At 35.5% G+C, this 13,669-nt stretch overlaps 2 protein-coding genes across 2 annotated transcripts; one reads left to right on the forward strand and one right to left on the reverse strand.

Annotated features, from left to right (window-relative positions):
• The first annotated feature begins 895 nt into the window (after nucleotides 1-895).
• Nucleotides 896-3,571, forward strand: LOC113280577. Its single transcript, XM_026529188.1, has 4 exons — nucleotides 896-970; nucleotides 2,841-2,936; nucleotides 3,014-3,262; nucleotides 3,365-3,571. The coding sequence occupies exons 1-4, from the start codon at nucleotides 896-898 to the stop codon at nucleotides 3,524-3,526; spliced, it is 582 nt and encodes a 193-aa protein (XP_026384973.1). The 3' UTR covers nucleotides 3,527-3,571.
• Nucleotides 3,572-9,448: 5,877 nt separating this feature from the next.
• Nucleotides 9,449-12,670, reverse strand: LOC113284307 (protein NRT1/ PTR FAMILY 6.3-like). Its single transcript, XM_026533745.1, has 5 exons — nucleotides 12,432-12,670; nucleotides 12,161-12,338; nucleotides 12,030-12,069; nucleotides 11,138-11,715; nucleotides 9,449-10,532 (listed from the first exon to the last, which is right to left on the reverse strand). Exons 1-5 carry the CDS (start codon nucleotides 12,547-12,549, stop codon nucleotides 9,650-9,652), a joined length of 1,797 nt encoding a protein of 598 aa, XP_026389530.1. The 5' UTR covers nucleotides 12,550-12,670; the 3' UTR covers nucleotides 9,449-9,649.
• Between the last annotated feature and the right edge of the window lie 999 nt (nucleotides 12,671-13,669).

A 13,669-nucleotide genomic window follows, 5' to 3' on the forward strand; every position in this document is an offset into this window, starting at 1 on the left:
TTATCAACCCGTGACGAAAAGATATTTATTTAGCCACTTTTTGTTTATGTGTCCATAGTACATGGTTTTTTTAAATATTTACATTTTAGAAACGGACACATTTTAAAAAAACATGACAAAAGATTAACATATTGCTACACCAGTTTTTTTTCTGGGAGGATTATTATATGGCCACAATGATTTTGTCTATGTGACCATAGCCTTCGGTTCATTTGGAAACTTGACAGCCACAATAAAATGTTTACCACCTGGTTGGGGAGAACCTCAATAAAATGTTTGCATGACCTCTGCATTCACTAAAATACGTAATTAACAAGCTTAAATTTTATGAAAAAATGAAGAAGAAGAAGACAAGCTTATTACAACACAATGAACCACTCTGGCACATATACAATTAAATTTATAAAAAATCTCTTAATACAACATTTCATTATTCCAGATGCAGATTTATACAACTGCAGTACCTGCCAGAGGGTGTCACTTTGGATTGCGTATAAGTAAACCCCGGCAGTCAGTTCGGAAGTAATCATTTCGGGATTCTTTACCCAAGTCTTGCCGATCTACAGCCGACAAGATATTATCATTCCGAGAAAAAATTACTGTACTGAATTCCTCATCGTTGCCATCATCATATGCATCTTTGTAATTTTTGGGAGGTACCACAAAAACAAAAGACTTTTTCTTATCTTTCTGGTCTTTGACATAAAATACTTGCCTAGCTTGCGAGGAAAAAAATAAAAGGATCATTTTTGTGTCCCAACATAGTAAGCTCAACAATGTTGTAGCCTAGAATATCTCTTTTGACCCCACGGTTATTATCAACCCAATTGCACTTGAATAGATGAATTTTTCTTTCGCAGTAATCTAACTCCCATATTTCTTTCGCAGTAATCCGATGGAAGTCGCACCGGTTCCGATGGTGATAGCTCCAGTTCTGATGATGAATCGACTGAAAGTCCTGAACAGCCTGGTAATGCTATACTAGCTTGTCTGTTTTTGTTTGCTTTGGACTTAAAAAATATGAGTACACTCTTACACCATGTTTACACTTATTTTGGGTTTTTGAACTATAAAAAGACACAGGAGCTCCAAACAATACAGTAGAGTCTAAGGAGAATAATGTTCGAGGTTTAACAAGATTGAAGAAGCTAAAGAAAAATTTTGACGGCGAGAAGCATGTGATAGAATTTGATAATTTTGGTCGATTTAAGGGGAAATATAAAGCTGAAATTGCTAGTTACATGGGTGTATTGGTACGTCGAGACGTTGGTCTAAGGCACTTGAAGTGGAAGGAAGTGAATTCAGTGATGAGGGATAAGTTATGGCACGAACTATTGGTATGTATATGCTGATCTATATTGATTTTTAATACTATATTTGTTATTAATTTGTTACCTGCCGTTAACATCTCCATATTTTGGCAGCGGTTTTATGAAATTGAGGAGACTATGAGAAGACAATTATGAAATATTTTGGGGAACATTTGCGCAACTTCAGAAGAAAGTTGTATGTAAAGTTCATAGTGCCCAATTTGGGTAAACCTGCTAAACTAAATACTGTTCCTAAACAATATCGTGTCATTGTGAACCAAGAACAATGGGACAAGTTCGTAAAGTGGAGGTTGTCTGATAAATGCAAGGTTGTATATTACGTTTTAGTTTGGAAATATTGATATTAATTTCATTAATTAGTCTAACTTTTTTATGAATGAAATTCTTTAAATCTGTATGCTCAGGAGTTGTCCATTAGGGGAGCTAAGGCGCGTAAGAACCACAAATATAACCACAGGACGGGAAGAGCAGGGTATGCAGGGCTGTTGGAAAAATTAGTAAGTCCAGTTTGTTATACAAAATTATTATTATTTCCAGTTTAAATTATAGTATTATCTATCTAATTTTTCTTGTGTATTTTATAATTACTAGATTAATGAGAAAGAGATCCTTGAAGATGAAAATCCTTCACGGTCTTTACTATGGAGGAAGGCACATCAAAACAAAAATGGAGAATACGATGACGATGATGTTAGGGAAAAAGCAGCTCAGCTTGTAAGACGACTGAAACTATCTAGCTATTTGTTTTGTGCTTGAGTAAATGTGAAAATAATTTTGATTTAATTGATTATCACTTCTAATCCCTTAATTCTTTTTTGTGCAGGAGGATTTTGATAAGCAGCTGGAAGATGGAACTTTGAGAAAACAACCAGGCAATGATTCTATCACCCTTGTGTTTGGGGAAGAACATGCTGGGCGTGTAAGATGTATAGGCAAGGGAGTGACTCCAACAACGTACTGGCACCTGCCACGGAAAGGAGCATCCAAGGAGCACATTGAACTGAAGAAACAACTGGAAGATGAAAGACGCGCGAACCAAATGGAGAGAGATAGGAAGGATGCAGAAATGAAGGAAATGAAGGCAGCAATGAAGGCACAAGAAGAAATGATGAGCAGCTTAATGTCTCAGCTAAAATCTCAAGGCATATTGAAAAAGAAAATCAAAAGCAAAAAGGCACGGGTATGTTTAACATCATCCAAGTAATTTTGATTAAGTATGTATTTCCTAATAATTCTGCAGTATCTAATATGTCAACTGCACTATATAGAAATCTCCTATTAGAGAGAAGTCTCTTATGCTTGAATCCCTGTTACAAGCATTTCTCCGACTGAAAGGAATGAATCTAATACAAATAGAAATGACCCTGAATCTGAAATGTATCTCAGTCTACGGGATCGAAAGATAGTTCTGAACTCCAAATGGTATGTTTCTTTTGCAGGTATTTAAAATATATAGTGCTTTGAGAGTTCCATTTTTTGTTGATGTTAATATAGCGTATATTTTTGTAGTCTGGAAAATACAAACAAAAGTCTCCTGCATCTGAGCATCTACCCCTTAGTTCACCAGACAATTCTCAATCGAAAGACAAAACTGAACTTTCAACGGTATGTCCTTTTCACAGGCATTTAAGCATTTTGAGATTTGAATCTGTTGATGTCAATATAACATTTATGTTTTGCAGATTGGTAAATGCAAACTGGCTCATGCTTCACTGAGAAATATCATTGCATGGGGTTCGGTTCTTCCATCAGTGCCAGGTCAGAAGGTTCATGGAGATCCACTCCGGGATGATTGTGTCAGAGTGACGGTTGAAAAGTCGATATTAAAGAATCATTGTTTGCCAGTCCCATCTACTCATCTCAAAACAGTAGAGGATGCTGAAAAATCTATAGTAGCTTGGCCTAAAGAGTTTGTGATCTCTTGCTCTAGTGTAAGTTGCTTTATTATACATGTTTATTACCTTCTGCATCCTGACCATATAACTGTTAACATGGTTTTTTCCCTTAATTATACATCCACTGGCTTGCTGCAGGGCCATCCACTTTCAGACCCCGGTGAACATGATTCTGACCCAAACGATGAATATGATTCTGACCCAAACACTAAGAAGACAAAGAAGAAGAAACCTTCATATATGAAGAGCGGGGAACTAAAGTCTCGGAGATCCAGCAAGAGACTCAAGACTGCAGCCTAATTATTAATAGAAATAGTCGTGGACTATAGGATTTGGATGTTTAAACTTTTAAGTCTCTCTTTGAAAGTTTGTTTTCTCAAGGTTACTGCACAATTATCAGATTGAGATGTTTTTATATTGTGAAATGAAATTATTTTGGTACAATTCTAATTGTAGTCTTCATTAATTTTTTATGGATGGTTATTTAGGTGATTTTTTAATAGCTACATTGAAAACACTTGATGTGTCCAAAAGGTGAACAATAGCTACATTCAAAACACTTGATGTGTCCAAAAGGTGAACAATAACTACATTCAAAAAACTTGACGTTTCCAAAAGGTGAACAATAGCTACATTTAAAACACTTGATGTGTCCAAAAGGTGAACAATAGCTACATTCAAAAAACTTGATGTGTCCAAAAGGTGAACAATAGCTACATTCAAAACACTTGATGTGTCCAAAAGGTGAACAATAGCTACATTCAAAACACTTGATGTGTCTTTCGAAAAAATTTAGCCACGGTGCTACAAATTTTTAATAGCCATAACTTATTAATTGGCCATGTAAAATGTTTATCATGTGTCCAAAAATATGGATGGCTATGGTACCATAGATTAAACGTGACTACAAATCATGTATTAGCCATGTTAAATTATTTTCCGTGTGTCCAAATGATAGAGATGGCCATGGTTGAGAAAAATTAGTGTGACCGCAACTCATGAATTGGCCATGATAAAATGAATTTTGCGTGTCCAATTGATGACAAAGGCCACGGCTATGATAAAATTTACGTGACTTTAAGGTAAACTTTAGCCACATATAATTAAATTGTGTGTCTATAAGGATCCTATGGCCACGGTGATAGTGAAAATGCTTAACTACCAAAAAAATATCGAGTACCATATAGACACGGTTTTAGAGTTATGGCCATGGTTAATCATATTTTATAGCCACTCAAAGTTTATGTAGCCATAGGGATACCTTTTTGTCTCGGCACCTGATGCCACATTTTTGGAGTGAAAAAAATCCATGACCAAAAGCCTATGGACACGGTGATTAAATGTGGCCAATGTGAAGATTTGTACTAGTGGCAATTTTATCTGATATTTGAGCAGTATTCGAATCCTCTATCCAGTTTTTGACCTAGTTGCTTATTGAGTCTATGACAGGTGGGTTGATAATATGGATTAAAGATAATCTAAACCAAATGGCTCTCGCAAAGGAGAAAAATCTGAAAAGATGTTGTTCGTTTTCTAGTACTTGAGAGTTACACATCTGACAGTCAACAAAGATGTTGCTCATATGTGTTTCTAGTCTACTTGAAGTTGGTAAAGCTTTCTGAATTAATTTCCAAATGAATAATTTAATTCTTGGGATTGCTTTAATTTTCCATAATTTCTTCCATGAAAAATTATCCATAAATATCATTTTCTTGTTCTGATTAATAAGAAAATTGTAAATATTTTTCACTTGATCTTTTCTTTATCTCCGCTTTGAGTCGAGATTCCAAGGATTTTTTTTCTTTAATGGCCTGAATGAAATAATCGTCTAATTTTTCAAGATACCGAGTATTTTCTGGTGTAATTTTTCCAAATACAGTTTTGGAATTTGGTCCACTATATCTGATGGTTTTTGAATTATCTCTTTATTGGGAATACATCTATATCTTCCCATATTTTGGCGAATCACACTTTAAATTTGCCACACAAAGTTACCTTTTATAAGATTCAGGTCTTTTTGGATGCCAGTCTAAATCTAAGAAAGGTTAGATGATCTATAAAATTTTAGAGGATTAGAATTTGGAAAATATTTTTCTTTTAGAAGTTTGACCCATAATTGATCTGGTTCAGAGATTAGTCTACCGGCCTGTTTGATTGACACAAAATATTATTCATTCATAATTACAATAGAGAAATATTAGTGTTAATAACTAATCAAGCAAAAATAAAGCTGAAGGTAGTTTGTAATTTTATTTTATGATATAACAGTTCAAAAAAGAAACTCAGGTAAGGTGCATGATGGCAACTCAAAACTAAAAGCTACTTAAACTGACCATCCGAGAGTAAGAGGTATACACTGAATGTCAGCTTGAAGATTAACAACAACTTGAGGTGGGACTTGACGCTCCCACTAACTGCATACTTGAATCTCTCTTAACTAACTTATCAACCACAAAGTTAGCCTTTCTGGTAGTCTTTATTGATGTACAAAGATATATAGTAAAGCGATGAATCAAGAGACTTTTGGGAGTGGCAGGAGGAAAAAAATGTAAAAGACATAGTGTCAAGAACAATAATTGGGACATCATGATCCCTTGTAAAAATCTTCATCTACAACTGGTGTATGCAAACAAAAAAAAAATTCCCGATAAATCTCATAAAGTTTCATTCATGATTAAATAGAGATTACATGGACTTCAAGAATGTCAAGATCAAAGATCGAAATACAATTAAAAGGTACTAACAAAGAGTAATCCGTGGAGAAAAGTAACAAACTACCAACAAGAGTATCAAGTAATCCGAAGATTGAAAGAATTGTTATGACATTATAATCCAACCATTTTGATTGGGTTTTTTCTTCTTGGAAAAGAGATATTCTCATAAAATTAGGAGAGTAATATGCCTAAAGTCTTGAATCTTGATCACCACACTTGAACTATCACCCTAAACCTCCATTAAGATCACAAAGAAACGCCATGAGAGAGCATAGAGAATCTCCATAAAAGAGAAGACATCAACAAAAAAGGAAAACACAAGAACACCATAAGAATCTCCTAAAAACAATGTAGATTGAAACAAAAACTTAAACAAATCTAACCTAAACTATTAGCTACCTAAGAAAATAAGAAAAATGAAAGAAATCTGCCCAGATCTAGTCAAAAATGGACTAGATCTGAACAATACGCTTTAATGGTGGTGAGATTTTCTTTTTGGGTTTTGAGAGGAGTTAGAGAGGAGAAAGCGAACTATTTTTTTCAACGTGTCTCGTTGAACTCTGTATTATACAATTGGGAGGCTATTATGCATTAGGTTTCAGTCTCTCCCGCATCTTGCTTTGGGATTTTTCTTTCTCTTCTTTTTTATAAGTGGTTCTACTCTAATTGAGCCCATTCTTGTACTGTCTCTTCGGTTTTTTACCCCTTTGGTGAAGAGGTGATTTTTCTAATTCATTGCCTTTTTTGAGTCAAAAAAGAATCAAGACATATTTTTTGTTTTTTTCGGCAGAGTCTCATTCACTAGATACCGAATTTTGGCTCACAGTTTCTGAATCAAATGATGTTACATAATTTATATAGTTTTTGATGTGGATACCGTTCGAGATGGTTGATATACTATACCCCGTCCATATGTACTCTATTGCATTTCCATTACAAAATTTTGAGATATTAGCAGCTTTCAATACTCCATACCTTCTCATTAAAACGAGAACAACATTGGATTGTTATCAAAGTCAGTACTAGTTATATATTCCTAACTTTTGCGTATATGTCAATTAGCAACATCAAACTAATTTGGAAATCACTTTGAAAGATAATGTTACGATCACTTCAGTCTGTTGCGTGTTAGAAAGTTGCATCAACTTCTTTTGCTTGTAATTGTTCTCTTGTGGTGCAATATGCGTTTCAAGAGATAGATACTACCATGTATGTGCGGAACAAAAACAACAATTATCATTAAGGCAAAACATTGAATTAAAGTGAATTTGTCGTTTTTCCTACGTATAATAAAGCCAATCATTAAATTCAATTACGACTAAATTTATGTTTCAGTATAGTGCAGTTTATTTTTATTAAAGTAAATTTGTCGTTTTTCCTACGTATAAAGCCAATCATTAAATTCAATTACGACTAAATTTATTTCCCATTCTTTTTGGCTGTAAGTCAGAGAGCCAGAATCGGGCCAGAATCGAATTCCCATTAAAAGGAACCGCAGATCGAATTCTCACAATAACCTCTCATGTGGAATAAATATTTAGGGTTTGAACTATGGCATGTCAAACACAATGGGGTTTAGGGGAGATAACTGAGTTGTAGCTCTCAAATTCTCATTCCTTGAGGGAGGGGGCACCAGAGATTGGGGAGATAACCTAAAATTAAGGTAACATATTATACTAATTAATATCTTAAGTGGGGTCAGGTATAATTGTCCTTTTTAGCAGAGATATTATTATTGTTTTTGGCATCAAGGATGACATCTGTATTTTTGGAGATGGAGAGAAATTGTCCCCAAGTATTAAAACATACAACTAATAATCCAAAGTGCTGATGTTTGGTATCATTGACAAAACTAGAGGCAGGCAAGGAAATATGGTACTAGTGGCATCAGTTAAAAAAACACAGCAGCAGAGAATCTTTTCAGATTCATCCTCCATATTCACTGAATCAGAGTAGTATCTGAAAATGAGATTCACTTTTCTGACTTTCTTCCCTTCTTGTCTTTCAAGCAATAACTTTCCACTGCTTCTTTATGTCCACACACCGTCCCGGAGGGCCGGCGGGGATGGCCCTACCATGGCCAAGCCAAGATATTAGGTAAGCAGTAATAAGTTTGACCAAAGACGAACAATGTGTAACATGTTTAAGCTGGATTTTTGAGCCAATTTGTAAGTTGGGGAAATCTGACCTTAATTATTCTTACTTGACTGCCTCCGCAACCTTGCATTTGGTTCTGATCTGTGCGAATATAATTTTGAAGGGGCTTAAAATGTGGGGGACTGTAAAATTAGGACCAGGAATGTTAAGTTTTAATGGTCCAAAAGGCTATATTATTTGGAGATGAATAACTATTTCTGTTTGTCAGGAAAGGTCGGAAAATAATTCCGTGGGCATGGAGAATAAGTAACAGTGTCATGGGTGACTAGTTTAGAAATGCAACTTGGAGCTTCTGTCCAAAGAGTTAGGACCTAGGAGCCAGCTAGATAGTGTAAGATTTTTTTCCCATCCGTAGACAAATAATAGACAACATTACGACCTCCAAGTGATTGGACAGGAGGCTTGAATTCTTGATACTACTTGTCAAAAGCCTACATTAATTTTACTGTTTGTATCTGTGAAAACTACTTAAAAGCGAGACCTCTACAGTTAGGTAAAACATCATTTACTTTTAGGTGAAAAGCTAGTTCAGGACTTTGGTAAGTCCGGTAGGATGTGTCTTCTGAAGGGGTGGATCTATCGGATATCCGAAGTCGGAAATCCAAACTGATGTAGTCTTTTTCCCAAGTCCGAGGTTCAGAATTCAGGGTTTGGGCATGCTGGGTTATATTGGAAAACCAGATACTAGACCTGTTATGTATTTTCGGGTCTCTCTGCACTTGGCTGGACAGGATAGGCCTCAAAATTTGTCAGGTTTATTTAGATAAGTCACTAAAACTTGCCAAATCAATTAATGGCTAACAAGTTGGAGAACAAGAGGCTAAGAGGGCAGTACGAATTTCTGGCTCACAGTATATATAAATCCAGAAGAAGCTTTATAGTACATCTTGGACTAATAAGGTCAATAGTACAGTTGAATTACCCAAACACGTAGGGTTGTTGTCTAAATAGGTCCTCTAGATATTGTGACTAAAATGTACATCTACCTAATAGTTAAAACATTAAGTAATATCAACACCCCATGTTGATTCATTGAAGACAAAAACTGAATTTGTTTCCATCCAAGCTTTTTCGTAGTTACTTACAAAAAGAAACAAACTCTTGGAGCTTTCTTCTTAATGTGGCCTAACTTGGTTGAAAAAAATGAAAAATTTCCTTGGTTGAAATTTGTTTCTTGTTTCATCTTAATCAATCGACTACAATGCATGGCCATGCGACCCTTTGTTATGTAAAGTGGCGAGCCGTCCGTGAGGATCTTTTCCAGAACTAGTGGAAAAGGTTAAGTCTTTTTCTTCTTTCTCATTAAAATGAAACTTCAAGAGTGAGTGACTACAAAGTTCAAGAACAAAAGTTTTCCAAGGAAATTGTCACACAAAATATTATTTATTTATTTTTTTCATAAACTTGCGTTTACATTTGTGAATTTGTACACATATACCATAAACATTTAATACTGCAAAGGGAAGCAATAACAAAAGATCAAACCAAAACCCAAAAATTAATCTATTTGTTTGTGATGACAACATGCAACATGCTGGAACTTCTAGCTATTTTAATGACCGCATGGTGCATGATCATCAATTTCTTCAAGCTCGATTCCATCTGCTGCAAACCTAGCCTCTTTGTAAACATACCAGTTTGCAGCAATCAAAAAAGCACCAAAGTTAAGCATGCTTAGGCCAGATAATAACCAATAAAAGTCATAAAGCTTCCCCTGGTTTAGATTGTCGGATATCCATGGATGCGTGTCACCAGTGATCATGTGTACTATCGAAACCAAGAGAGAACTAAAAAAGAAACCTATTGAAAGTGTGCTCAAAAACAAACCAGTACTCATAGTTTTCATTCCTTTTGGACACTCTCTTAAGAAGAAATCAAGTTGCCCTGTGTAGATAAAAGCCTCACCAGCACCAACTATTAAAAACTGTGGGATTAACCAGAAAACAGTTAACGGTATAGTGGCATTTGGATCATTTGTTAAACCACTCGTTCGTGCTGAGTGTAACCGCTTTATTTCCGTTAGAGCAGCCGCTGACATACCAATTACAGAGAACACTAGGCCTACACCGATCCGCTGTAAGGGGGAGAGACCATGTTTGTTTTTGAGTACTTTCTTGCAAATCGGAGCAACTAAGCGGGTATAGATTGGGACAGTCAGCAGAGTGCTACCTACGAAGAAAACCGTTAGTGAAGCAGCAGGAATCTGGAAAGATTTTCCAATGCTACGGTCCAAGGTAGCTGCTTGGGAGACGGAGAATGTCGCCATTTGAGCATGAACCGTCCAAAACAGTATTGTCGTTGCCCATATTGGTAGCATCCGCACCACCATTTTTACTTCTTCGACGTCTGTCAGAGTTGTTAAACACCATTTGTTATCTATATGTTGCATATTTTTCTCTACATCCGTGTCCTTGATTGCCGCCTTATCGAGTAAACTGCACATACAATACACATACAATGAGTCTGAGAATCCATATACCTTGTTGATGAAAAATCCAGTGGAGATATATTTAGTCGGACATATTTTCAGCTCAAATGTGAATAGGTGTAGTAAAATGGTATTGGCTAAAACTAGTCAGCATCAAACTCTTTACCAATTAAAAAAAACAAAAAACAAAAAACAGAAGGGTGAACCCTATCATGAATGACTTAATTTGTGGAGTCTCCTGTTTTCAACCGGTAAACAAGTAGATTTTCCGATTCGCTAATATTCATGCCCACGGATTTTCAACTTCAAAAGTGACTAGGAAGTTAAGAATGGAGCGTGCCTTTCAGGACTCGTCTATTAGATAAATTACATAAATTTCTCACCAGCTCAAACCAATTTATACTTAAATATAGAGATACTTTAATTCGTATTTTTTTCTCAATAATTATATTGGACTCTCTGGATTCTGGAATCTAGATTATAGATGTCTCTATGATCAACTTTTTACTATTATAAGTTAACTTTCCAATGTAAAATTTGATTTTTGTTTTATGTACTTTTTGGAAATATACTAAATAACTTTATAGACAGATTCCGAAATGAATTACGTACCGGAATTGTTTGCTATGAGGTAGTTTTTGCTTCTGGGCTTTCTTTTTTCCGTCGTCTTGTACTTTGTCGTCGAGGTTGAAAAGAAGCGACGAATCTGACGGTAACTCCAAATGACGTTTCCTCCATGCAGCAACAGAAACCGTTGCTATTTGTGTTAACGGACTACCTACGAGATTTTTGAAACGGTATTTCCTTGTTCCAGATAAGAATATAACCAGGCCTAAAACTATAGTCGCCGCACATATACCGTAACCCCATTCTCTTCCAACGTTATCTTGTATGTAAACAAGTACTGAGACCGCCATTAATGATCCTAGACTTATGAAGAAGAAAAACCAGCTGAAAAAACTCAGCATTTGAGATTTTTCTTTCTCATCAGACTCGTCGAATTGATCAGAACCAAAACCAGATACACTTGATTTCAGACCACCGGTTCCAAGAGCCGTTAAGTAAAGTGCCATGTAAAGAACCGTGAGCTGAGTACTAGTTGCTGGAACACATTCTGACGATCCTATTACTGCACACTTTGGTGGGTGAAGGCTTGGAATTACAGTAGATATTGTCAATATCGTCACACCCTGTTCATAATCGAAAATTACCATACGTTTAGAAAATACTCTAAATATTGTATGAAAACAAATTAAGAAACGGATAAACTATAAACCGAGAATAATTGATTGGTGCAGACTATTATAAGCCTCAACAATTTTTACAGAGATTCGTCCTCATAAAAGACCACGTTATCACATTCAAGGAGATATTTTTATTTTCATTTTTTATATTTTGTATCTCAACGGATAATCAAGGCGCACTTAGTCGAGTCTTATTATCGAAACTTCATTAAAAAAAATTATTGCATGATTATTATTTTATTTTTTGGTAATTATCATACCATGGCTTGAACTGTGGTAAAGATGGCTATGGTGAGATATCTGCAACGAGACCAACAAAATTGGAGTAATTAGAATCAGAAAAACAGAAACCAAGACCGTTAACAGAAACTGTGCTGGTGATTGTACTGACCGTCCAAGAAATGTATCAGCAATGAATCCACCGAGCAAACATAGCATGAACGACGTTCCTAAGAAGTTAGTAACTGCATTAGCTGAAGTTGCATTTCCAAGATGCATCACTCCAGTTAAATACGTAACCAAATTCACTGCGATCCCTAGCGTTGTTAGTCTCTCGTTCAATTCTACCACTGCAAAAACAAAAACAAATTAAAGTCAGTATATTGTTCACTTACACAGTGATGACTGATGAGTATTACAAAAGAAAGAAACAAGAGACGAACCTAAGATCATGGCAGCACTAAGCCATCCTCCAGATCTCGACCTATCTGAAGGTCTACCTTTATAATCCCTGGCATCTGAAAGAGTAGTAGTACTCTTTGTTTCATCAGTGGAAACCATTTCTGTAATTCGGTTTCCTATTAAGTTTTGGAAGAATATGAAGGGATATACGGCGAGCGAGAGATGGAGAGATAGAGAGAATCAGAGAATGATATGTGAGTTTGTGTAATTCTGAATATGAGGTGCTGAGATTGTCCATTTTATAGGGGTGTAAGCTGTAAGAGTGTGTGGCGTGGACTGGATCACCGATGTGTCACAAACAGTGCAGAATTCCTCAAATAATTGAATAAAAAAATGAGTTCCAAAATTCCAGAAATAAAGATAAATTAAAATTTGCTACATCCATAACCATAAGGATTGTGGTGTCACCTACCCTATATGAATCTAACTTGGCCTTTGGAGATTAAATTAGTATAATTGCTTCAATAATTTAAGACGTCGGTCTGTCGGGGCAGCTTCGTTATCAACTCGAGAATTCAATTAGCATTTTTTTTCTTCTAAAATTCAGATTCTAAAAAATATCAGAAATTCTAATTGGTTGATTCAGGGAGTGTGAGTAAACTCTAGATCGTAGAATTTGACCCTTTTATATTAGTGCAAGAAACGCTTTACTAAAACTACTAAAACTAAATGATAAAAGAATGAAATGCATACTCAGTGTCCATAATGTACGTAGTTCTTTCTTCTTGTTTCTTGTGTGCTACCCATTTTGTATATGGGAAGCGTTGTTTTTTGGCGTCCCAATTTATAACAGCGTGAGCAAGAATTTTAAAATTTCACGACTTTTAAAAATATGTTTTCCAAATATGATCTTCAATATTTTGCACCAGGTCAAGCTATCTCCAAAGCTGTTCTCCGTAAGCGCAACAAATACTTAGTTACATGCGAGACTCATGGATACAATTTGGGTATCTTGACCTTCACTGCTTTAGGAGAGCTAGATGAGGACAGAGTTCCTTTCTTGAAGAGACTCAAAAACTGTTTTGTCAACAACGACGTAAATTGTGGCTCAGCCAGCTTTTTATTTCATAGGTTAGGTGTGGCAATTTAAAAAGGAATTGGTGCACAACTTGTTGCTAGGTTGCCCTCCATTGACATTGTAACTTTATTTGATTCTTTTGTTAATAAATAATAATAATAATAAATATGAAAAACAATAAAAATTAAAAAATTATTATTA

This window comes from Papaver somniferum, chromosome 5 (assembly GCF_003573695.1).
Source record: "Papaver somniferum cultivar HN1 chromosome 5, ASM357369v1, whole genome shotgun sequence".
Lineage (NCBI taxonomy): Eukaryota > Viridiplantae > Streptophyta > Magnoliopsida > Ranunculales > Papaveraceae > Papaver > Papaver somniferum.